Below are 27,079 nucleotides of genomic sequence, written 5' to 3' on the forward strand. Positions count from 1 at the left end.
CAATCACGGATTTCAGACATCCAGGAAACCACACGAAGAAACCGAAGGGTCGTTTCTGCAAATTTAGGCTGTGAAAAGAAGTTCGCAGGCAGCTTGAGGAGATGTGTGAGTCTTGAGCCGCTTTGTAAAGTAGGAACAGATCGTTCACACCGATCAAAATTAAATTCACGTTTGAAAACCGCTGATGTGCCAGCGCCACGACCTCGCTCTCTCAGCCGAGACTATCTGGATGTTGTGAATAAGAAGAGTTCACTATCACGTTCGATTTCTCTCCAATCTGTGGCCTTGGAGAATACTGACCACGCCCTCATCAGGCAGACACGCCCATTCAGAGGCTCCACCCCTGCAGCTGTTGAAAAGAACTCACTGGTGTTTGACATAGTTCAGCTCTTGAAGATTGTGCAAGGAGTGCGGTTCGTCCCACGATGCAGAGGTAGCAAGATTCCAGTGCTGAAACATCCACTGTATTCGCATGCAAGCACCCACAGGGGGGGTGCGTCTTGGAAATCGAGGGTGGAGAGAAATTTGAGAGAGATGGAAGATGAATTTAATGATGATTACAGACCACTTAAAAAGGAGGTACACACTATTACTGTGAGATTTTAATGAAAACATATTTTATTGGGTTTTACTAAGTATCTAAGTTTTAACAGGAAACGTTTTAGATTATTTATTTATTTTATTTTATTAATATTTTATATTAACGTTAAAAATCTGATCAAAATTACCTTGTGTTTATTTGTTTGTGGTTTTTATTGTATATATTTTTAATTATTTTTTTCGCCTCAAAAAGGCATTTGTTGCTGACGTAGCGTTAAATAAAAATGGATGACAGTAAACATGTCAGGCTAAATAATATAAATGAATTATTGACTGCTGCTGTCTTTATTAGATTAGATTCAACTTTATCGTCATTACACATAAACAAGTACAAGGCAACAAAATGCAGTTTAGGTCTAACCAGCAGTGCAATAGCAGCAAGTGCAGTATACAGGTATAAGTTATAAAGTGCAGTTATAGAAAAACCTATGGTAATATTTACAGATGGATGTACTATGAACATTATATACAGGTTGTATTAGCTATGAACAGCGATTTACAATAAATGGATATATGTACAGGATGCTATTAATAATCAGGAGTGTGCAGATAGATGAACATAATTACAAATGTCCATGTGCAGTGGGTATGTACAGTTCAAATAAATGAATCAGTGGAATGAATAGTAATAGTAAACTAATAATATTAGTTTTACAAACACAGATTTCTTTACAATTTAAAATGGCATCTTTGGATATATTTTCTGCTGGAGAGACGGTTGTCCTTAAACAAAAAAAAAATTGCAAATAAAAAATCTTACACATACCTTAGCAACGGTATTACAGAAAATTTTGGCGGTTTTAAACCTTGACTTTTCCAACCCGCGGTATACCTTCAAAACAGTTATCGTCTCATGCCTACCTTACACAAGTTATGCATAGTACATAAAAAAAGCACTTCTTAACAGCTTTATTGTTGTTTTTAAAGCAAAAATGTATTTGTTTGTTTGTGTTGCAGATAATTGTTGACAGGCAGAATGAACTTAGCAGATTGGAGCAGAAAACCAGACAGCTTACTGAAGAACTGAACACAGCAAAGAACAACGTTCAGACGCTCAAAGATGCGCTAGATGAAACGGAGAAGGAGAAGAAGGTAAATACTGCCTTGAAAAAAGCCATATGTGATCCTGGATCACAAAACCAGTCATAAATGTTTTTTTAGATTTAGATTTATCCATTACATAAATGCTAAATAAATACACTTTCTAATGATGGTTTGTTGGAATAGGATAATATTTAGCAAAGATACAATGATTTGAATATCTAGATTCTGAGGGTTCGAAAAAAATCAACGTACTGAGAAAATCACCTTTAGATTTGTCTAAATGTGCTCAAAGAATTTATATGTTTACGGTATGAAGTTTACCAAATATTTTCATTGAACATCATTTTTACCTAATATTCTACTGATTTTTGGCATGAATTAAAAAAAGTTTTGAACCATACAATGTCTTTTTGGCTATTGCCTAAAATGTACTAGTGCAACATAAGACAACTTAAGGTTTTAGTGCTCCATGTTCACTTATTAACATTACTGATTCTGGTTCTGTGAATGCATAAGCTCTAAACTGAAAATTGTTATTAAATTAAGAATGTGTATTAAATTCTCACTGCGTTCTTGTCTTTGTTTCAGGCTCTTTCTGATGAGCTCCAGAAGCGAGAGATCGAGCTCTCTACAGAGAAGAAGAACTCTCTGAAACGAGACAAAGCCATCCAGGGTCTCACTCTGATTCTGAAAGAGAAAGAGAAGGAGGTGATACAGAATCTCATTTCATATTATTTTAAAATCTCAAATTATGTGACATTTATAACTTTTTTTCACTTTGTTTAATTCAGAAAAAAGTATTAACACCAAAAACTACCATGAAATATAATTTTATCTGATTTTAACATTTCTGTTTATCTCTTCAGATTGAGGATTTATCTGGTGATCTCGAGGAAAAGGATCAGGCTCTGGCCAAGGCTCGAGAGGCCCTTCATAAAGCCAAATTACAGAAATATCACGTATGTGGGATTTTTAGTGATTCATTTGGACAACTGGTGCATTTACATAGGTTTTGTTTCGACCAGGAACATCTGCGATGATCCATTCACAAGTGATCAGCCTAGATTATTGTTGTCTCCATTTATAATTAACATCGTTTAGATACATGTCTTATAACCATTTGTGTTCAGGTTTTGCTGAGACCAAAGCAAACGAAAAAGATGTGAATGGCAACCACAATTTTAATCTTAATCCTTGAAGTACTCTCAACATATCTTATAACAGTCACAAGCTTTGTCAATAGAAAAATAGGTGATTTTTTTTTTTTACTGCTGGATAGTCTGTTACAAAAGCTATCTGTTTTTGTACAGCAAAAAAAAAAAAAAATCTCTATATATATATATATATATATATATATGTATATATATATGTATGTATATATGTATATATATATATATATATATATATATATATATATATATATATATATATATATATATATATATATATATATATATATATATATATATATATATATATATATATATATATGCATGTATGTATATATGTATATATACACATTTATATATACATAAATACATACATACATACATACATACATACAAACATACACATATATATACACACAGTTGAAGAATTATTTGCCCCCCTGAATTATTAGCCGCCCAGTTAAATTTTTTTCCCCCAATATCTGTTCAATGGAGTGAAGATTTTTTTTCAACACATTTCTAAACATAATAGTTTTAAAAGCTAATGTTTAATAACTGATTTCTTTTATATTTGCCATGATCACAGTACCCTTCTGTACAGCTTAAAGTGACATTTAAAGGCTTAACTAGGTTAATTAGGCAGATTAGGGTAATTTAGCAAATAATATGGTTTATTCTGTAGACTATCAGAAAAAAAATCTAGCTTAAAGGGGATAATCATTTTGACCTTAAAATTGGGTTAAAAGAAATTTTAAACTGCTTTTATTCTAGCCCAAATAAAACAAATAAGACTTTCTCCAGGAAAATACTGTGAATATGTCCTTGCTCTGTTAAACATCATTTAGGAAATATTTTAAAAAAAGAAAAAAAAAATTCAAATAGATATAAAAACTAATTTAAACAAAATAGATTGTTGCACATTCCATTATATGCTGTAATGAATTTGATTGTCATTGTTTTTCTTATTATCAACCATGCATATGTAGACATTACATAAAACATTACGTCATGAAAATGTACTTGACAGTTCCGGAAAAGTTATGGAACTTTAGTAAAAATGTGTATGAACCCTGATGTATGTATATATGTATGTGTATATATATATATATATATATGTATATATATATATATATATATATATATATATATATATATATATATATATGTATATATATATATATATATATATATATATATATATATATATATATATATATATATATATATATATATATATATATATATATCAGGCATGTCCAAGCTCGGTCCTGGAGGGCCGGTGTCCTGCAAAGTTTAGTTCAAACCCCAATCAGACACACCTGGGCTAGCTAATCAAGCACTTACTAGGCTTTCTAGAAACATCCGTGCAGGTGTGTTGAGGCAAGTTGGAGCTAAAATCTGCAGGACACCGGCCCTCCAGGACCGAGTTTGGACACCCCTGATATATATGGTTCTTAGATTGATGCTCATCACAGCTGTTGTCATACTGCAGGAAAGTGTCTGAAATCTGAGGAAAAATCTGATTGCAACGGGCTTTAAGTGGCAGTCTGTGAACATGTCAAACCAACGATCAAAGATCACAGATTTTAGCTTAGGATTTCAGGAATCTTTTAGGATTTCCCAAATTTGTCTCAGATAGCGAAATCATGGCTGAAATCTCAGTGTGAGCAGTGCTTTATGTCAAAAGGAAAAACTAGATTAATTTGCTGACCCCAATGGCAGATTCATTTGCTTGTTTTCTGAATTTTCTAATTTTAGCATTTTCTTTTAAAGCAAGACTGTATTTTTGCTTGTCTATATAATGCTTCTTGATTTAAAAATTCTTAGGAAGAAAAGCATTTTTTGTAGTGTGAAAACGTTTGAATTCCTCTTGAAGTTGTTGAAAGTGCACAGTTAATTGGAGGTCCAAATGCGGTTTAGTTACACTTGTATTTGTACTGTTTGTTTGTGATCAGATTGCTGAAAAGTCATCTTAGCTATTCATCAGCGCATGTATTGGTATTGAATGAATGTTTTTTATAATATGTGTGTGTTTCTTCCGTCTGTATGTTCTAGGGAGCCGAAGACCAGCAGTCTCTACTTCTGGAGCAGCAGGCTGAATTATCACGGCTCCAGGCGGAGGCTCACTCCTCTCTTCTGGAAGCCCAGAGACTGCAGCGTGTGCTCGGTAGCAGGGATTCAGAGCTTTCCCTCCTTCAGCAGGCCAAACTACAGCTGGAACAAGAGCTGGAGCAACTGCAGCAACAGAAGAAGAAGGGGGACAAAACTATTAACGTGAGCTCATGAACACACAGGCAGAAATTCATTCATTCATTTTCTTTTCGGCTTAGTCCCTTTATTAATCTGGGGTCGCCACAGCGGAATGAACCGCCAAGTTATCCAGCACGTTTTACGCAGCGGATGCCCTTCCAGCTGCAACCCATCTCTGGGAAACATCCATACACATTCATTCACACACATACCCTATGGACAATTTAGCCTACCCAATTCACCAGTACTGCATGTCTTTGGACTGTGGGGGAAACCGGAGCACCCGGGGGAAATCCACGCAAACACAGGGAGAACATGCAAACTCCACACAGAAGCACCAACTGACCCAGCCGAGGCTCGAACCAGCGACCTTCTTGCTGTGAGGCGACAGCACTACCTACTGCGCCACTGTGTCACCCCCACAGGCAGAAATGAGAAATGTTATCATGTTTGTAGACATTAGGCAATTTCTGAGAGATTTACTTTGCTGTAGGATTTCTCAGTCCTGTACATAAGATTACATTTGACACAAGCTGTTGAAAAAAATCTCAGTTTGCCTAAAGAAACTGTCCAATTTTGAATGGGCTCATTTTACAGCTCCCTAAAGTTATACAGTTCATGTTTGAATCCATTCAGCCTATCTCTGGGTCTTTCGGGAGCAGTTGTAGCTTAGCTTAGCATAGATCATTAAATCAGATTAGACCATTAGCATCTCGCTCAAAAATGACCCGAGTTTTGATACTTTTGCTATTTAAAGCTTGACTCTTCTGTAGCTATGAAAAGTTACTATTTTCTTGGCTGATATGGATAGGAACTATCCTCTCATTCTGGTGTAATAATCAAGGAACTTTGCTGTTGTACCATGGCTGCAGCAGGGGCAATGATTTTAGGCAGCGCCTGAAAATTAGCTAGCTTACGTCAATATAACCAGCATGACCCCCTGCTTGCACAGAGAGTGTGCCTTACAACCATGTAGACATTTGTGAGAAATTATTCAGGCTATATTTACTTCATTGCAGATCCTGAAATATATCTATTTAAACTGGAATACAAGGAAGTTAGCAGATTTTCAGGTAAATTCTCACGGTCGAAAATGACCAAAGAGTTTCAGTAACGTTCCTTTTTAAAGCTTGACTCAAGAGAAGGGTGAATCTTTAAATTTAAAATGACCTTGCATCATTTTTGAGTGAGATGCTAATGGTCTAATCCAATTCAATGACCTATGCTAAGCTAAGCTAAAAGTGCCAAAATGAGCCAAAAATAAGCCAAAAATTATAAAGCACTGCTGTTTAACGCCTATGAGAGTTGTAAAATGAGGCTGTTTTCAAAAAAATGCTTAATTTTGTTGACTGCAGGATCTTCAGAACCAGTTGAAGAAGCTCAACGGCACTCTGGCTGACCGAGAGAACGCTCTAGATCAACAGCGGCTGGAGCAGCAGGAACAGATCCGCGTATCTGAACAGAAGATGCAGAACGCCATGGAACGACTCACAGCCAGCCTGAATCATAAAGATCAGCAGCTTCAGGTACACACACGCACACATACTTGTGTATATGGTTTACAAAGACTCTCCATTTGCGTAATACATTTTATACTGTAAAAGAAGCTTATTATATGGCCTTACACCTACCCCTAAACCCAACCCTCACAGGAAACGTGGACATTTTAATGTCCAAATTTTAAAGACCACTAATTATGTTTTGAATTACGAGGACACAAGGCTTGTCACCCAAAAATGAGAATTCACTCGCTATTATTTAGTCTCCCTCAAGTGTTCCCAAACCTTCATGAGTTTCTTTCTTCTGTTGAACACAAAAAGATATTTTGAAGAATGCTGAAAACCTCTTAACCATTGACATCCATAGTAGGAAAAACTAATACTATAGAAGTGAATGGTTACAGGTTTCTAGCTTTCTTCTAAATATAATAATAAATAATTCTCAATAAAGGTTTGAAACAAGTAAAGGTTGACAGAATTTTCATTTTTGTGTAAACTATGCCTTTTATATAGTACAACCAGGTCATACCCATGTCATTCTAAAAGTACAGACACGCACACTTGCTTTGCAATGACACAATCTACATTGTAAAAAGCAGTATAGAAATAAAGACTAATTGAATTGTTTTCTCAGGACTATATGAACATGGTGAGAGATTTAGAGAAGAACAAAAGCCAGGAGGAAGGGGATCCCATGTTGGCTAAGCTGAGAACACGTCTGAAGGAGAAGGAAAAAGCACTTGAGGTTTGTAGTTCTTCTTTTATTGTCTTAAAGCAGAGGTCTCAAAGTCAATTCCTGGAGGGCCGGAGCCCTGCAGAGTTTAGTTCCAACCCTGCTTCAACACACCTATCTGTAGGTATCAAACAAGCCTGAAGGACTCAATTAGTTTGATCAGGTGTGTTTAATTAGGGTTGGAACTAAACTGTGCAGAGCTGCGGCCCTCCGGGAACTGGCTTTGACACCTGTGTCTTAAAGGGATAGTTCACCCAAACATTTTCCACACTGTTTATCATCACATGGTAGTTGCGACCCTTTTTGAGTTTCTTTATTTTGTTGAACACAAAAGAAGATATTTTGAGGATAATTGAAGACCTATGACCATTGACTTCCATAGTAGGAAAAACAAATACAATAGAAGTCAATGGTTACAGGTTTCTAGCTTTCTTCTAAACATCTTTAGTGTTCAACAGAAGAAAGAATCTATGAACTATCCCTTTAACGTTACAGTACTAAAACCTAAAACCTACCTAATTTGGGTAATATTTCCAAGTTGAGATTGTATTTTAAAGATTTGCATCTTTCTCTTTGCGTTATGAGATCATAAATATTACCTTAAAGACTGAACATGATTTCCTTGTTTGATTTTGCTTTATTCGTCTTTGAGCAGAAAGCCTTGGATGAGAAGTTTGCTGCTGTGGAGGAAAAAGAAAATGAGATCCATTTGCTGCAGCTGAGTTTGAGAGAGAAGGAAAGAGATCTGGAACGTCTTAGCAACCTGCTCTCACACAACGAGGAGACCATTAATGTAAATGATGAAGAGATATTTGAAATAACCAAAGTACGAATTCTTTGATTTAGATGCTCATGATTGCTCTCGATCTGTGTTTGTGTAGAGTTTTGATGCTGTCATAAAGGAGAGAGATCTGGAGCTGCAGCAGCTGTTGAACTCACTGAAGAATCTGCAGAGGAGTAAAGACGAGACGGAAGAAAACCTCCAGAGAGCTCTGAGAGAGAAAGATGCCATTATACAACACTTACAGCAAGCGCTGGACAACAAAACGAGTGATATGGAGGTATACACACACACAATGTAGTTTCTGGTGCAGCTCCAAGTCAGAATGTGGTTTGTTTTAAAGGGATTTTTCCGAGAGATGCACCAATATAGAATATTTTTGCCGATAACTCTATAGGTATGGAGGCCGATATATTAGCTGATAAATATACATTCTTCTCATTTTGCTTCATAGTTGCAAAAACAAAAGTCAAATCAATACTGTAGGCAAGGCAAGTTTACTTCTATAGCACATTTCACACACAATGGTAATTCAAAGTGCTTTAATAAAGGAAACAAGAAAATAAAGACAACAAAGAATAAAAATGATTAAAAACAAATTAAAATGTGTTAAAACAAGTTTTAAAGGAATTAAAAAGAAAAGAAAGACATATTTACGTGATATGTGGGACGTAGCACAGTGCTCATTCAGTAAACTCATAGCCAAACAGATGTGTTTCAGTCTTGATTTGAATGTGCCTAATGTTGGAGCACATCTGATTATTTCTGGAAGCTGATTCCAGCAGTGGGGGGCGCTGTTAGTAGCTGAAGGTGGATTACTCCTGCTTTGACTGAACTCCTGGAATTTTTTATTTACTTTATCTTAAAGATCTGACTGATCTGTTAGGTTTGTATTCAGTCAGCATATCTGTAATGTATTGAGGTCCTAGGCCATTTAGTGATTTATAGACAAGTAATAATACTTTAAAATCTATTCTGAATGAAACTGGGAGCCAGTGTAAAGACCTGAGGACAGGTGTGATGTGCTCTGATTTTCTGGTTCTGTTCAGAATTCTGGCCGCAGCGTTCTGGATGAGCTGTAATTGTCTGACTGTTTTTTGGGAAGGCCAGTGAGGAGGCCATTACAGTAATCCACCCTGCTGCTGATAAAAGCATGAACAAGTTTCTCTAAGTCCTCACTGGGAACAAAGCATCTAATTTTTGCAACGTTTTTGAGATGATAGTATGCTGATTTAGTTACTGCTTCGACATGACTTGACAACAGATTTTTGTTCATACCTTAACTTCAGAAAAAAAATCTCAACTTTATTTACCAATTATTATTTTCTATGACCAACTTTCTTTTAATTTAAATAAAATCTGCCAGACACAAAAAGTTCTGCATGGATATTAACCAAATCAAAATACCAGAAAAAAAGTAAAAATAAAACGGGTTTAACCAGTGGAAATAACATACAATTTATCATTTTGAAGACATCAGCATAATTTTTTTTATAGGACTAATAGCATTAAAAATATAATTTATCGGTTGCCCGATATCAATATGGTTTCCGATATATCATGCATCTCTAATTTTTCCAAACCTCTTTTCCAGGAAATGGCCAATAGGGTTCTGAACCAGTCAGAGTCTCAGGGTCGTGACCTCGCAGAGCAGATGAGTCAGAGGTTAAAGGTCACAGAAACAATGCTTTCAGAGGCAGTGAAGGACCGAGAGAGGCTAGTGACTGAAAACCAGACCGCTGTAGAAAACCTGCTGGCCACCATCAGCAGCAAAGATCAGCTTTTGAAGGTGTTGATTGTATTACTTTTATTTGAGATATTAGTGTTATCTGAGATATTACTATGGTTTTTATTGTCATATTTTTTGGTTTGAAGTTAATATAAAGTGGTCAACATTTGAAATGGATTAAAACCTTTTATCAAAGTTGTTCTAAACTATTGAACAACTCCCATTCGTGTCTTAGGACAATTTAGAAATTTTTTATGCACTTTTAATGTTAACTACTGTATTTATATTCAATAGTTTTTCAATTGTTTATTTAATTTTTTTTTACATTTTTATTTAATATGCATAATTTTGTCTTTAAAAAAAAAAAAAACTATCAAAATATTTTATAATAGTTATTATTTTTTTAAAAACGTAATTGAGTTTATTTATTTTTGTATTTATTTTTATTTAATTTTCATTTTATTTCAGTTTTGGTTGTTTTAAAGTCTTAGTTAGCCACAAATGGATAATAAAAGATTTTCAAAATTGTCCTAAAGCAAGAATGAGAGTTGTTCAATAGATTTAAGTTAAGTTTGATGAGTTTTTGATCCCCTTTCAGTTGTCCACAATTACATATTAAACCTGATATACATACGCAGTCATTCACTGATGCTTTATGTGCACAGTTTTCGTGTCGCTCTAAAATGTGTGTTTTTGTGTTTGTAGGAAAGTGTGGAGCGTCACACACACACTCTCAGTGACCGTTCAGCTGAATTGCAGGATCTTCGTAAGCAGTTATCAGACACGCAGCAGCAGCTCAGAAACGCACAGAGACTGAATGCAGCAGCCACGCACGATGGTCATCTAGAGACTGCTGAACTCCGGGCAATGCTGTCAGAGAAAGACGCCCTCATCAATGTGAGACTTTTAACTGGCTTCACACTTAAGACTGCATTTACACTGCAGATCTTGATGGTCAACTTTTTTCAGATTACCTGCTTGCATCATATTTTAAAAGTGGCTTGTATATGATGTCTCCATTTACTCTGCGCATACAAAGACCCGGAAAAAAAAAGAGCAAACGCTAACTAACAGTGGTGATAATAAGATCGCTTTTTTCTCCATTCCTGCATTAAATATGTTCGCAGGGTTTAATTCTTTTATCTTTTTGACAAGTTGTTTTGCTATGGTTGATGAAAGACAGAAAAGTTCTCATTTGGCCATATTTTTTTTTCAGCCAATAGGCATCTTAATGTAATGTCCATGGCATGATTTATGCATGAGATTGCATGCAATAGTTTTAAATTAGTTTATATACATGCTTAACTGCAATAACTTGGGCTACATGACAATATAAAAGTTTTTTTTCCCCCCTTGTATATGAGATTTAAGGTTTAGGACATGTGCAGAGGGGTGGCACGGTGGTCAGCACTGTTACCTCTCAGCAAGAAGGTTGCTGGTTCGAATCCCGGCTGGGCCAGTTGGCGTTTCTGTGTAGAGTTTGTATGTTCTCCCTGTGTTGTTGTGGGTTTCCGCCGTGTGCTCCAGTTTCCCCCACAGTCCAAACACTTGCGCTATAGGTGAATTGAATGAACTAAATTGGTCATAGTGTATGAATGTGTGTGTGTGAATGTGAGAGAGTTTCCCAGTACTAGGTTGTGGCTGAAAGGACACCCGTCATATAAAACATCTGCTAGAATAGTTGGCGGTTCATTCCACTGTGCGGATCCCTTATGAATGAGGGATTAAGCTGAAGGAAAATGAGTAAATGACTCATACGCAGATCTCGGTTCCGAAATGATCTACCTGCTTACACTGCAGACATGAGGGCACGTACACAATGTAATTTGGATACATTTGTAAATATGATCGAGGCCTGAATCTGATCCGAGTAAATTGGAATCTATAATTCTTACACGTTTTGTGGGTCATATCTGGTCTGTGCCACATGGGAGAACAAAAATCGTATTTGGCTCACGTGAACCATCTAGTGTAAATGCATCTAATCTCCACACACTGCATCTGTGAATGAAAGCGTACTTTGCTGTAGTGTGCTCACATGAGAAGAAATGCATGTAAATAACAAGCGATTCTTCCATCGGTTTTGTAGAAGCTGCTAGAACGGGGACAGGAGAAAGATCGTATCCTGTTCGAAATGAAGACCGGGGAAGCTCCACCCCCTCAGGTGCTGGAGCTCAGGCAGACCATCGAGCTCCTTCAGGAGAAACTCAAGGAGAGAGAAGGTGAGATTTTAGCATAAGCGTCCCAAAACCAGATTGTGTTTAAAGTACAATTGAATTCAAAACTATCCATGTTGATTTTGTTAGTTCACATTGCTAGTTTTGTGGTGAACAACTCATCAGTGCATGTCATTAAGAAAGAAAAAATAGTTTGCCCTTAATTGAAGTCTAAAAATGCACTTCTGTCTGAGGTATTGGGCGTGGCTAACATACCTCTGGTTCTGGTTCACGTGGACATTAAATAACCAGCAATGTGTCATGCAAACCCTATTGAAGTAAATCCTTTCATTTTTGTGTTTGTAGCTGAGCTTAGCAGGGGAAACAGTGAGGAAACCCTGGATGTGGCTGCAGTCACTAAGAAATCAGCCGTGCTTTTGAAGAAAGAGCTCTTACAGAAAACTGATGCTCTGAACGCTGCACTGAAGAGAGAAAATCAGCTTAAGGTATTTTAGGAAATGAAGGATCTGTGTGTCTTCACTTGCAAAGCTTTAAAAGTAACTTGGTCTGTTTGGGACAGATTTCTCTTGCAGAGCTTCAGTCATCGCTTTCAGAACTGGAGGGACGATTAGAAGGACAAACCACAAATATTGAGTCTCTGACATCAACGCTCAACACTAAAGAAGAAATCATTACTGTAAGTATAAAATACACACATACATGTGCACGTACCTTTAAGTAAAAAAGATTATCATTTATAAGGGATAGTTCACCTAAAAAAAAATCACTCTGGACCCCTCACACCCAGCACACTGCCTCTTTGAACTTTTACCTTCTGGTCGACGCTACAGAGCACTGCGCACCAGAACAGCCCGACACAGAAACAGTTTCTTCCCTCAGGCAGTCCATCTCATGAACACTTGATGATAATAATTGTGGAACCAACATCACTACTTGCTATACACTTTTATACACATATACACTTATTTAACAACACACTTTACATGCCAATTTGCACATAACAGCTGCACATATAACGTTGTATATAGTAATAAACATGTACATACACTTGTCAATCTGTATATTTGCACTCACTACTTCTATTTTTTTTTAAATATATTTATTATCTGTTTTTTGTCCTGTCTCTGTTATCCTGTTGCACTGTAGAAGCTCTGTCACGAAAACAAATTCCTCGTATGTGTGAACATACCTGGCAATAAAGCTCTTTCTGATTCTGATTCTAAAAATGAAAATTCTGTCAGGATTTTCATATCCTTTATTTGTTTAAACCCCATTTGAGTTTTTCTTTTTTTCTGTTAAGTACAAAAGAAGATATTTTGAAAAATGTTGGAAACTTGTAACCATTGACTTCCATAGTATTTGTTTTTCCTATGGATGTCAATAGTTACTGATTTTCAGCTTTTTTCAGAATATATTATTTTGTGTTTAACAGAAGAAAGGGGCTCATAAAGGTTTGAAACCACTTGAGGTGGTAAATTGACATTTTTTTAAGGTAAACTATCCCCTTAAATTGATTAAATGGGTCACTAAATACATTTGTTACTAAAGAAAATTGGGTTTCATCACTTCATATTAAGTGGCTGTAACTATTAGGTACTTAAATATTTGTATTATATTTTCATTCATATTCATAAATCATGTTCTATTGCACAACTCTTATGATGCTATTGAGGTGCCATAAAAATCTTTTATTCCATTACTTAAATGTTTATAATGATAAACATGTGACGCACAGTGGAATTTGTTATTCAATGGATGATTTTAAAAGGTGTCACCAGGACAAATTTTAAGTTATTTATCAATGATGGAATCCAAAAGTCATATTTCACTTTTAATACACCGTTTTTGTTAAATTTTTGTTTATTTATTTCTAGTTTATTTTTATTTCTATATATTTGTTTGTGTGTCATCTCTTATTAAAATATGAAGTTGATCTTATCATGTAATGTTTTTATGTGTATTGAACTTGCCATGAAATACCTATAAGTTGCTGATGTGGCAATAAATAAATAAGGAATTCGTTTTTCGTCTAAATGAAGAGTTTGTTTACTATATAAAAGGTTAAAAATTAAATACAAAATAAGATCAAGTCCTTTTCTTTTCTTTGATATTCAAGCTTATTTATTATATAAAGCCCTATATAAAACTTTAACTTTATAAAAAAACTATATCCTGAAAGATATCGTTACAGTGAAATAACTTTTCTCATGCTGTGAGATCCGGGCGGTGCTAGCACTGGCTTAGCACTGTCGCCTCACAGCAAGAAGGTCACTGGTTCAACTCCTGACTGAGTCAGTTGGCAATTCTGTGTGGAGTTTGTATGTATCCCCGTGTTGGCGTGGGTTTCCGCCAGGTTCTCCGCTTTTCCCCATAGTCCAAACACATGCGCTATAGATGAACGGAGTAAACTAAATTGGCCGTAGTGTATGTGTGTGAATATATGGGTGTTTCCCAGTACTGGGTTGCAGCTGGAAGGACATCCGCTGAGTAAAACATATGCTGGATAAGTTGCCGGTTCATTTTCTTGTGGTGACCTCTGATGAATAAGGAACTAAGCTGAAGAAAAATAAAGGCGGAAAAAAAAAAATCAATGAATGAGTCTTATCTAATTTATGTTCATTTGTTTGTTGTTTTTTATTGTATATGTTAATTAATATAATGTTTTTGCTATGAAAATAGGCATTGTTGATGACATGGCATTAAATAAACATGATAACCAGAAATATGATGATGAGAAAAGCTCTGAAGTTAAGATGACTGATTATGTGAGTGTTTTTTTGCAGGAGCTGCACCAACGTTTGTCTCAAAAAGACGACAGTCGAGTTCCTCTAACCCACGATCAAGCCTCACAGCTGGGAGAGAGTGAATACAGCATCTCCTCCCTACCTCAGAGAGAAACAACCATCATCGGAGGAGATCGCCAACAACTGGTACATGCACATACTAAAACCTTTTCATGCATGCTCTCCTTAAAGACGACTATTATGCAAAAGTCACATTTACAAGGGGTTTAAACACAGTTGTGTGTCTCAGCAGTGTGTGAATATAGCCAGCTTCTAATGGTAAAAATGAATAATTAAACTATTTTTTGAGATCACACTTGATAAAAACAGTCTGCTGAAATACTTTGATTGACATTCTCTCTTTAATTGTGTCATCAGAATGGGAAACCCCGCCCACTAGTGACCATCTCTCCCTCATTGTGCAAAGGACATCAGTCTTTCTTTTGAATCTGCCACTATGCTGACACACAGGCATTCATAGCTCCGCCCTCTTTTGAAAAAGCGCATAATCTCATTTGAATTTAAAGCGACAGTCACCAAAACAGCACAATTAGGATCAAAGCCTAAAAGGGGCAGTTTCAGAGAGTTATAAATTATCATTAGTGTGTTATTTTGAGCTGAAACTTCACCTTCCACACTCTAGAGCAGGGGTGCGTAAACTTGGTCCTGAAGGGTGTCGTTTTCAGCCCCATCTGGGGTGCCATTTCTCATAGTTACCGACTTTTTATCAATTAGAAACTATTAGACGGGAGGCTTTGGATACCAGAAAATAGACTTTATTCTCCATAATAAAGCCGAGAAAGTACAGAGCAGGTCTCAGAGCATTCTCTCAAGTCTCTCCTGGACAATTCATCAAATGTCTGTGTTTTTCACAATCTTTATACAGTTTCTGTGCCACACTCCCGGGTGGTCTTGTTTTAACTTTTAACCATCCTTGGCTTTGTGCCTTGTAGCTGTTATATTTTTGGCTCTCTGCAAGCTTGATAAGGTCGACGTAAGCAATTCATACCAGAGACGTCACAGGTCTATGTCAGCAACTAACAAAATACTCTGTAACAAGCAAAGAACCCACGACAGATTCAATATGACTGAGCTGCGTTCGGCAACGTTAGCCTTGACGGTACGTTTGAGAACAGCCTGCCTGGGTGCTTAAGGAAAGTCTTTACGAGGAAGAGTGCTAGAATGCCGATTTAGGGAATCACTGCGTATTATAACAGAGAGAGTGGGCTCCTAATCGCGAGCTGTGATTGTCTGTCCTCAGACGGACGTGGTGTAATTCGTGATTCCATAGTCTGTCACACCCGAGGCGTTTCCTATAGTGAGATACAGAGCGAATGTTTGAAAGAGAACGAAGTGTTTACATGCATTGTCATGATGGCATAATAACTTGATAATATGTTACTCTCCTGAATACTTCTCACACATGTAGCTTCAAATGAATATTTAACATATATAATCAGTGCTTTACATATTCAGTTATTTTACATAATCAGTCATTTTTCAGAATAGCCCTCTCCTAGTGTTGTACGTCCTGTGCAGGCGTACTCATCTTACACAGACATACCACAGTATTTTTACCACAGACTGATGCACACACTCTTAGATAATATGATCTTAGAGAATACTTCATACTGATAGAATAAAAAATCTTCTTTAAGGGCCGGTGTCCTGCACAGTTTAGCTCCATCTCCTATCAAACACATCTGCTTCTAGATTTCTAGTGATCTTAAAGACACTTCAAGCATGTTCAGGTGTGTTTGATTAGTGTTGAAGCTAAACTGTGCAGGACACCGGCCCTCCGGGAACGAGTTTGCCCACCGCTGCTCTAGAGACATCGTAGACTTATTTCACATCTTATAAAAAGGGACATAACAGGTCCCTTTTAAGCTAATACACCAATAAAACTCAATTTCCTTCTCATTTTGTAGGATGAAGCATCTCTATCTGATCTGCAGAGTGAGCAGGCGGAGTTAAACCGAGCACTGAGAGCTGAGCAACACCTTTACTCCGACCTGATCAGAGCTGTGAAAGAGCGCGACAGGTCAGTGCAACATCTGAACGGTTGAATCACTAATATTGCATATATTTGCAATGTAAAGACGCATTTGATTGTCTTGTTTCAGCGTGGAGAGGCTGCAGGCGCTGCAGTTGGAGCTCACAGCCGTGTCTCTCCTCAGACAGCAGCTAGAAAGCGGCGTCCAGATGAACAGAGAGCTCAGAGATCAGCTGCAGACAGAGATCCACAGAACCAAACAGAGAGAAGGTGTGGTACTGACAGAGCGCGCAGACAGCCAATCAGATCTCACGCTTTGAACAGGGAGTCAAAATTGTTGCATTTGTCCTGCCTGCAAGTTTTTTTGTCGTGGTCATTAGGCTTTTTGCTTAGTTCTTATTCTTTTTAGCGGTGTATCTGGTCTGACAGAATATAAGCATGTAGATTTGACATCACTCTCATTGTTCATCCCTCCTATTTTTAATTAATATGCATTTCTCTTCTTGTATGTATGTTTGTTTGTTCTGTTTTCTTTTGCTTTGCATGTTCTGACGTTCTCGTCCATCTCCTTTTTTCTGTCTGTTCATTCATTCAATTCTGATATCATCATCTATTCATAGATTAACATCCTTCTAATAAAGTGTTTTCAATGTCTGTGTGGCTCATCAACACTAATGAATTTAGCCCATCCTCCCTGTGCACACCTACATCTTCATGTCTGTCTGTCTTTTTGTGTAAACTTACAACTAAGAACTTTTTCTATCTATCAACCTTCTCAACCATCACATCGTTCTCGTATACTCTCATACTGTATACTAAGTTCTTTGTTTGCTTTGGAGATCACTGGTCAGACCATGACGGTATCCAATCACACTGAATGCTGAAAATACACATAATTCTGTCCTTGCTTTGTCTCCATTTACCCATAATCCTCTTGTGTCCATCTGCTTTGTGGGAGACTTGCCATGGCAGTGTCCTCTTTACCCTTAATAAGATTTGAGAAATACACAACTGTAGTAGTCCACAGTGTTTATATACAGTGCTCGGCATAAATGAGTACACCCCATTTTGAAAATTAATATATTTTTTCATGTCGCAGAACATTGATTATAGCCAATATATTTTGGTGCATTTAAGCAAGTTTTATTACACCGTTATAGCCGGAAAGGTAAGAGTTTGGTCATCGAATATCTATAGGAATAGGAAAATAGTACATTTAAATGCAAATAGTTATTGCAAATTTTTTACAAACTATAGAAATATTTTTATTTGTTTTTTTATTTGTGTTTTTTCTGTTTATTTAAATGTTATTTAATATTTTTCTTTAGTTTGGTTGTACTAATGTACTGTGATATTATTATATATATATATATGTGTGTGTGTATATGTATATATGTGTATATGTATGTGTATATATATATATGTATGTATGTATGTATGTATGTATGTATGTGTATATATATATATATGTATATGTATATGTATATATATGTATATGTATATATATGTATATGTATATATATGTATATGTATATATATATATGTATGTATATATATATGTATGTATATATATGTATGTGTGTGTGTGTATGTGTGTACACACCAGGGTATCTGCAATTTAAAATTTAAAATGCTTTAATTTCCAAAAAAAAAATTTGTCCTTAAAAAGTCTTAAATTCACAGAAATATTGGGTTGTTGTCTTAAATAATTTTAAACCGGTCTGAATTTTCCTATGTTCAGTTAAAGCTACCCAATCGAGCCGACAATAATCCTTCTCAATCACCAATTATCCTTCTCAAATCCTTTTTTTATATTTAGGTTTTTTTATTTGCAAAGAGATACTATTCACAGCAGATGTTAGACATTTTTTCTGACATTATTACTGTTACTAAAATTCTGCAAATTAAACTCCCTAATCAGGGAAAAACAACTAAAGCATCACACCCCTTACATGGTCTTCCATTAATACAAAAACTATGTACAGAACTAGCTGGCTCATTAGAAAAAATCCTTAATGTTTAGCCCCGCAGAAGTCTAACATTTTATTCATAATGGTCTTAAAAGGGTCTTAAAAAGTCCTAAATTTGACTTGAAGAAACCTGCAGGGACCCTACACACACACACACACACACACACACACACACACATTTTCGTTTTAATCTGTATAATTTTAAGATTGAAATATTTCAGGTAGCCAACATTTCTAATTTGTTTTTCATCTAATATTTATTTGTTGTTTTCTTTAAACTTCATTTAAATGTTTTTAATGAACACATTTTTATTAAATCTGAATATGATTTCTGACCGTTTTTAGTTTTTCATGTTTTTTTTTTTTTTTTTTTAAACAGCACCTTTATTTAGTCATTTTATTCCATTTTTACTCCCACTGCAAGATCTTGAATTTCATCCAGTTAATTCTTATGTTCTCTTTACTTTTATCTTACAAAACAGAAACAAACGAACCTGATTAACTTCACTCCTGCTCGTATCATGCTATTGCTCTCTTGGTTTCAATACACATAGTATTAATGTGTATTAATTAGTAAAGCACATGCCTTATCATGTCAAAAGCTTTGACAGCAACATATGATTAATATCAGATCCTTATTATTCTCCTCTTCATTCTAAAAAAAATGACTGAAATAAAGTGTAAAATGTTTATTTTGCTAGCGCTTCGGCCACAATATTCTTAACCACACCTCTTACTATTAGTTTGCTACAATGCAATGATATGCAAAAAGAAAGCCCTGCCCCCTACTCAATATTCAGTTCAAGTTGTAAGCACATCAACCTACTGAAATAAGTCTCAGCAACGTCCGGTTCATGCAGACTTTAAGTCTTAAAATATCAAGATACAGCAGTGAAAACTTTTTGATACAGATCATTTATATACACATTATAAAAGTATGTATTTATTACCAAATGTGTTTGCAGTTCCACTAACACTCTCTGCAAATGCATTTGTGTGCAGGTTCAAACCCGTCCGAGTTGCAGACCCTACGGGACGCACTGGAGGAGGCTCATCGCTGGAACGTCTCTCTGCAAGCCCGACTGGGACAAATCCAGAATCGAGGAGGAGGTGTTGGACAGGCCAATGATTCAGGTACATATATCTAAATATTGTAGATGAATGAGTGCTATTTATAAGAGCTAATTAATCTTTTGATTTTAGTGGACACACTGAGCATGATTGGCGATCAGACGTCCTATATGAGCATATGTGTGGGGGAGGGGCCAGAGGAGGAGCTTCTGCACGTAATTGTTGACCAGCTCAGATTAAAGGTGAGTACCAAATCATTAAGAGCTTTATCAAACAAAATGTATGTTTTTCAAGGGATTGTTTAACCCAAACTGAAAATACGTTATTTACTTACTTTTGCAAACCTGTTTGAGTTTCTTTCTTTTGTTGAACGCAAAAGATGTTTTGAAGAAAGCTCTAAACCTGTAACTATTGACTTCTATAGACTTTTATTTTTTCCTACTATGGATAGCGGTTTTTCATCTTTCTTCAAAATATCTTCTCTAATGTGTTTAACAGAAGAAATAAAGTTTAAGTTTTTTAGGGAGGCACTGAAATAAAAATTCTTAACCGAAAAAGAGGATTCGTGGGGGGGGATCTCCTCATCCACCACAATACAATTTACCCTTATTTTCAGCTAGCGAACTAGCTGTTGAGTGGTTGAGCTTGTCCTCTGACTGACATTTGAGAGAGTGTCTTAAATAGGGCCAGTGCATAAATTAACATTTTTGTCAAATGTAAAAAAATATCTAGCAGAAATATGGCTACAATATGAATATATAGTAGATTAAGTCAGAACAGAAAAGCCTACCTATTATAATTTGAGGCACTTTCTTGCTAGATTTCACTGAACATATCAGAAAACGAGGGTTCGTGTCCCTTTTTAGTGCACAGAGACAAATCTTTCTTTCTGAGCTCTGATCTCTTCCTCCTGCGCTGTGTTCTGCTCTCACTCCATCTCCTTGTGTGTTTTCCACATCCATCGCAGTCTGTATCATTTCTCGCGAGCGCTGCTTTATTTCTGAATTTAAGTAATGATCTATAATGCGGATCAAGTACAGTTGTGATGAAGAGCAGAGGATCCAAATAGATGGAATACTGTAGGCACGCCTTCAGAAAAGCACATGCATGCCGTGGTTTCTGTTTGCGTCAATACAGCATACTGTTTTGGCAGTGATTAATATTTTTGGTGGCCAAATATTCAGTGCATCCCTAATGTTTATAACTATTTGAGGGTGCGTAAACTTACATTTTGGGGGGAAAATTTTCACTATTCATACATTTTAATCTTATTTTCAGGTTTTAGAGCTTGAGGCAGTAAATGCTGAACTGCAGAAGAAGCTGGTTCTGATGGAGAAAGACACTGCGGGTAATGCTCCAGTAGGCTCTCACTCTCAGAAAGAACCAGATCTTATCGACCTCTCAACTCCTAAGGTATTACAGTTTACAAGTTCAGGAGTATGTCTTACATTATTTGTCTTTACTAAACACTGTTGCAGCACCTCTTTTCACTCTCTGTCTGTAATGCTCAGATTTAGCTTCTGTCTGTTTATAACCTGCTTTTCCAAAAAGCCTAGTTTGGTCTACTTGGTCTGCTGACCCTTTCTTTTTGATTGGTCAAACACTTTGCTGTTGGCTGTTATTTAGATTATAAAAATGTGAAATGGGGCCCAATTTCTGAAGATGTTCTGATACACTTTTACTCTTTCCGATACCGGAGCTCAGTGTATCGGCCGATACCAAGTACTGAACCGATACCTGAGTGTGTATCTGTAGAAACAGTTGTGTAAACTACTAGCCCTATATAAATTGACCATGAATTTCAGTGTGCTTCAGATTTATCCATTAATACAATATAAACAAATACACACAGTGAATTGGAGTATTTTTATTATCTAACATTTTTATTATCACTCAGCAGTAATATTATTTAGTGTACTTTACTGAAACAAGTTCAGACACAAATCAAACACCATAAATTAAAGAAAAAAATCAATTTCAAGTTTTACAGTATAAAAAAATCAGTGCAAAAATGAATATGAATAATATAGAAAAATAACCTCTTTGACACTAAAAATTCTGAAACATTTTTAAATAAAAAAGCACTTCAGCTTTTACATTTTTAAAAGTGCAACAATACCTTAAACTCAATTTAAATACACTATCTAACAAAAGTCTTGTCGTCAATTCCAGTCGTAAGAGCAACAAATAACTTGACTTCTAGTTGATCATTTGGAAAAGTGGCAGAAGGTCGATTTTTCTGATGAATCATCTGTTGAACTGCATCATCACAAATACTGCAGATAACCTATTGGAACCCACATGGACCCAAGATTTCCATAGAAATCAGTCAAGATTGGTGAAGGAAAAATCATGGTTTGGGGTTACATTCAGTATGGGGGCGTGCGAGAGATCTGCAGAGTGGATGGCAACATCAACAGCCTGAGCTATCAAGACGTTTGTGCTGCCCATTACATTACAAACCACAGGAGAGGGCAAACTCTTCAGCAGGATAGCGCTTCTTCTCATACCTCAGACTCCACATCAATGTTCCTGAAAGCAAAGAAGGTCAAGGAGCTCCAGGATTGGCCAGCCCAGTCACCAGAAATGAACATTATTGAGCATGTCTGGAGCTAGATAGAGGAAGCATTGAAGATGAATCCAAAGAATCTTGATGAACTCTGGGAGTCCTGCAAGAACGCTTTCTTTGCCGTTCCAGATGACTTTATTAATCAGTGATTTGAGTCATTGCAGAGATGTATGGATGCAGTCCTCCAAGCTCATGGGAGTCATGCACAATATTCATTCTGTTTCCACTGCACCATGACTTTATATTCTATACTGGACATTATTTCTGTTGAGTGACAACTTTTGTCAAAGCAAAGTCAGACCTTACTGTCCTAATTAAAGATTTAAAAATCAAGGCATGATCATATTTTATTTTGGTAAAATAAGCGTAATCTACAGGCTTTTGCCTTTCATATAAGCCACTTCTGATACCAAATGATCAACTAGAAGTCAAGTTATTATTTTTTGCTCCTAAAACTTGGATTGGCGACAAGACTTTTGTCAGGTAGTGTAAACTTTTTTTGGTTTCACACATTTCAGTATTTTAAAGTGTAACCATGTTGTAGTAAAATAAATACTTCAGTAGTAGATAACAATAAATATAACCTAACAATACATGTGTTTGACTTCTGAGCAGCGAAGAAGAACTGACTCCGTGTTTGCAGTGTTAAGCAAAGCTTTTAAATTTCTCATTTAAAAACATGGTATCGGATCAGTTTATGGTTCCAAATACTCGCTGATACCGAGGCCAGAATTTTTACAGTATTGGCAAGTATTTCCAAAACTAGTATCAATATTGGAACAACCCTACCAATTTATTCCCTTCTTTTAACCTCTTGACCTTTAACCTCAAACCTTCCAACTCTGTGCATTCATGTTCCTTTTATGATTGACTGTCTCTGTAGTTAAGTTTATATTTCACTAACATTAGCTGTAGGTTACAGTTGTTTCTGTAACACGTTTGTCTGCTGAATGAGTGTTTGCGCATGTGTCTGTGTTCTTTCTTTTTCTCCCTCTATTTCTCTCTGTCTCTCTCTTCCATCCTCGCTAACCCCTGTTATCTCCTCTCTCTGTCTTTCTGACTTATTTTCTTACCCATGATCACCTGCAGCCGCCCCATCCTACCGTTATAGTGTACTTTCTGTGTATTCTGTTCCATTATGGCATTTTGTGTTAAGTCATGTGTCACCAAACATCCCATTACTGTAGCAGCCACAGAGACAGCAGAAACCTTCTTCTGAAGACGGCGCGTCACTAACAGCTTCAAACATAAAGGTAAGACAAGTTTATGTTAATAGATTAGTCAGTTTTGTAGGTCACACAGAGTCTACTTGCAGTTTTTGCTATTTCAGTGCAGAATTGTTTACAAATCTGCGGATTTCTTTCGAATGATTTTGAGCGTATAGAAACTAAAAACTTTTAAGATTTACAATGCAAATCCAGTTAGATCTATTTTCTTGGTAAACAAAGCAAGTCTCCCATTTAATATATCTAATAAAAGACAGAAATTACTACTTTACAAACTGTATTGTGCATAAATCATTTGCATATTATTCAAAAATATTACTGAAATTAATATAAAAACTGACTAAATATACACTCACGGCCACTTTATTAGGTACTTCTTACTAGGGCCCAAAGTATGCCAAGAATTGTACAAGGCGGGATGGATCCATGCTTTCATGTTGTTCACACCAAATTCTGAGCTTACCATCTAAATGTCGCAGCAGAAATCGAGACTCATCAGACCAGGCAACGTTTTTCCAATCTTCTATTATCCAATTTTGCTGAGCTTGTATGAATTGTAGCTTCAGTTTCCTGTTCTTATCTGACAGGAGCGGCACCTGGTGTGGTCTTCTGCTGCTGTAGCCAATCCGCCTCAAGGTTGGACGTGTTGTGCATTCAGAGATGCTCTTCTGCATACCTCTGTTGTAACGAGTGGTTATTTGAGGGTATACTCACACGATGTACAATTGCCTTGAACCAGACCGAGGCACGCTTGTCCCCCCTCCCGTGTCCCCCGACGGCCCGCACTTACATTACATTCAGGCCTGGGCACGCTTACGTCATCGATGATGCGCTGATCAGTTTAAGAAGTGCTCTCGCTCAGCACAGTGGCGATTTCTTTAGTTATATCGGTTTAGTTGTTTGATATACATTGACACGCAGTCAGATATTTCGCCGAGCAGATCAGCCACTTTTGACGCTCATAAACAATCATAAAGTCTTCATGCTGCAGGAATTAGGAGGTTTGCTGAAGGTGCAGCTGTCATGTAGTAAGGTTTTGGGTCTTTCATAATCTATGACAGTTTGCGTTCTTTGAACAGTAAGAATGATTAATAAATCCATATGAAACAGTCCCTTAAAAGTCACGTCTTGTCTTCAGTTTTGGGCTCTGGTGCGCTTTGCACTCACACTATAAGCGTACCGCGCCAAAGCCCAAGTGAATCGCACTCTGGCAGACCTCTTCCAACCGGGCCAGGGCCGTCTAAGTGAACCATGCCTGAACCAGATTCACAGCACTCACACTTCTCAAAAGATTCGGGAAACGGGCCTGGGCATGGTTCGGATAGCATAATGTGAGTAGGCCCTGAGTTACTGTTGCCTTTCTATCAGCTCAAGCCAGCCCATCTGGGACCAACAATCATACCACGTTCAAACTCACTTAAATCACATTTCTTCCCCATTCTGATGCTCTGTTAGAACTGCAGCAGATCATCTTGACCATATCTACATGCCTAAATGCATTGAATTGCTGCCATGTAATTGTCTGATTAGAAATTTGTTAACGAGCAGTTGGACAGGTGTACCTTATAAAGTGAACAGTGAGTGTATATTTACACACATTTGCATAAGTGAATCGACTCGGTGGGCAAAAAAATCCACTAAAGGACAATTTATGCTTTTGTGTCGAGTGCGGGTGGTAGGTTCAGCAGTGCCTTTGCACAGTGTCATACCCTTCGTTGTATCCTGATGCGCACCTCTAAAAAAATGTAACTTAGCGGCGATGCATAGCACAAGAGCTGTGATTGGTCAGGTTGGTAGCAGTGACAAATGTGGGCTGAAAAAGAGAAAGCCCTTTGGTGTGAGTGTTTAACAAGTGTTGAATCCTGTGGAGGAGCTCCAGATGGTTCATTTTGTTTTGTGCTTACCTTATAATTTAAAGATGTTGCACGTTCTCAGATTCTTGCCTCTTTCTTGAATGAGTAAGTTTGAGCGATTTTAATACACCACATTTTTCGTGCAGTTTCGTGTAAACTCAAAACACCCACAAAGAAACTCAACAAAGGAACATAGAAACCCCACTGCCTGCTAATGTTTCAGATGTGTTAAACACATATAGAATGCAGTAATAAATATGCACGTGAAAGTTATGTGCTGTGGGGTGCTGCGATCACTCGACGCAGAAGTGTAAATTAGGCTTAAGGCTGCATGGTTTGTTAGAATTGCCACATGGCTTGGTGCAATTATAAGTGTAAACCAGTTTTTGTATGAAAAATCATAAATTCAGTTTAGTTCCTCAAAATCATTCAGCACTAGCTAGGCATGGGCTAATATAGGATTCTGACGGTATGATAAACTTGGTTAAAAATATCACGGGTTTACAGTATTGTGATTACTGCTCTAAAATATTTTAAAATGTCTGGGTAACCCCACTGCCTCTCTGGCTATACCACTAACTGTACTCTCGAAAAAAAAAAAACTTACATTACTAATGCTTTGCTTCTTAGACTTTACACACCTGAAACTTGTCTATAGCACTTGTTCACTGCTGCTCTTATAGTTGTGTAAATTGCTTCCTTGTCCTCATTTGTAAGTCGCTTTGGATAAAAGCGTCTGCTAAATGACTAAATGTAAATGTAAAAAACAGTAACTTTTTTGTTGTATCTTTATCTTTTTTGATAAATAAGCCAATGAACTGTTTAGGTCTATAGTTGATCTGTAGCAGTGTTTCTCAACCACGTCCCTGGAAGACCACCAGCTCTGCACATTTTCCGTGTCTCCTTAAACACACTTGATTCTGATCATCAGCTCATAAGCAAAGACTGAAATAGCTGTAATGGGTGTAAAAGACTAAGGAGATATCCAAAACAGGCAGTGTCTGTGGTCCTCCAGGAACGTCAATGAGAAGCATTGGTCTATAGGATGCTGGTCTATAAGCGATGTTTGCTGAATTGTGGGTTAACCAGTAGCTTTTGATGTGGAAGCTCCTTTGCTTCTGGAGATACTGATGCCCTAAAATTATATAAATAAAAATAATTGTCTTTGACAACAAAACAACAACAACTTGCATATACCTTGAAAAGGTATAACAGGAAATATTTGTGGTGTTTTCTTTTTTCCAATCCAGGGTAAACCTTGAAACCGCTTATTGTTCCATGCCTAGCACTAGCATCCACTCTGTGTAAAGAAACCTCTGTGTGTTTTTATTTTATTTTTATTTACTGTTGTCCCACCTGTTGTTAATTCCCAAGGAGAGATGTGAGCAGGGAGATCATTCTCCAAAGGATAAGGTTGAAATTAATCAGCCATCACAGATGCAGAAAGAGCTAAGGGCAGTACAGCCTACATCCAAATTCCCTGGTGATGAGTCTGAAAAGGCAGAACTCAAATCCCTGCTCTCAGATTGTGGGGCGGAATCAGTCTCTCAACTCAGGTATAACATTACTAGTTATTCGTATTGTGATATCGAATTTTTATAGTTTTGATTTTATAAATGACCATTTATATTG

General features: G+C 36.7%; 1 protein-coding gene across 6 annotated transcripts in view; it reads left to right on the forward strand.

The window, feature by feature from the left end:
- cdk5rap2 (CDK5 regulatory subunit associated protein 2) overlaps positions 1 to 27,079 on the forward strand; it is a 93,949-nt gene that overhangs the window by 25,997 nt on the left and 40,873 nt on the right. For all 6 annotated transcript variants that reach the window (XM_056446897.1, XM_056446895.1, XM_056446896.1 and 3 more), the window contains exons 10-30: positions 1,558 to 1,692; positions 2,233 to 2,352; positions 2,511 to 2,603; positions 4,869 to 5,087; positions 6,419 to 6,589; positions 7,197 to 7,307; positions 7,951 to 8,088; positions 8,177 to 8,356; positions 9,671 to 9,865; positions 10,511 to 10,702; positions 11,895 to 12,027; positions 12,328 to 12,467; positions 12,542 to 12,658; positions 14,766 to 14,912; positions 16,694 to 16,806; positions 16,889 to 17,028; positions 19,731 to 19,862; positions 19,932 to 20,041; positions 21,078 to 21,212; positions 23,556 to 23,621; positions 26,822 to 27,003. In XM_056446897.1, the coding sequence (XP_056302872.1) occupies positions 1,558 to 1,692; positions 2,233 to 2,352; positions 2,511 to 2,603; positions 4,869 to 5,087; positions 6,419 to 6,589; positions 7,197 to 7,307; positions 7,951 to 8,088; positions 8,177 to 8,356; positions 9,671 to 9,865; positions 10,511 to 10,702; positions 11,895 to 12,027; positions 12,328 to 12,467; positions 12,542 to 12,658; positions 14,766 to 14,912; positions 16,694 to 16,806; positions 16,889 to 17,028; positions 19,731 to 19,862; positions 19,932 to 20,041; positions 21,078 to 21,212; positions 23,556 to 23,621; positions 26,822 to 27,003 (2,969 nt within the window). The remainder of the gene's footprint in view (positions 1 to 1,557; positions 1,693 to 2,232; positions 2,353 to 2,510; positions 2,604 to 4,868; positions 5,088 to 6,418; positions 6,590 to 7,196; positions 7,308 to 7,950; positions 8,089 to 8,176; positions 8,357 to 9,670; positions 9,866 to 10,510; positions 10,703 to 11,894; positions 12,028 to 12,327; positions 12,468 to 12,541; positions 12,659 to 14,765; positions 14,913 to 16,693; positions 16,807 to 16,888; positions 17,029 to 19,730; positions 19,863 to 19,931; positions 20,042 to 21,077; positions 21,213 to 23,555; positions 23,622 to 26,821; positions 27,004 to 27,079) is intronic.

Source organism: Danio aesculapii, chromosome 21 (genome assembly GCF_903798145.1).
Source record: "Danio aesculapii chromosome 21, fDanAes4.1, whole genome shotgun sequence".
Classification (NCBI taxonomy): Eukaryota; Metazoa; Chordata; class Actinopteri; order Cypriniformes; family Danionidae; genus Danio; species Danio aesculapii.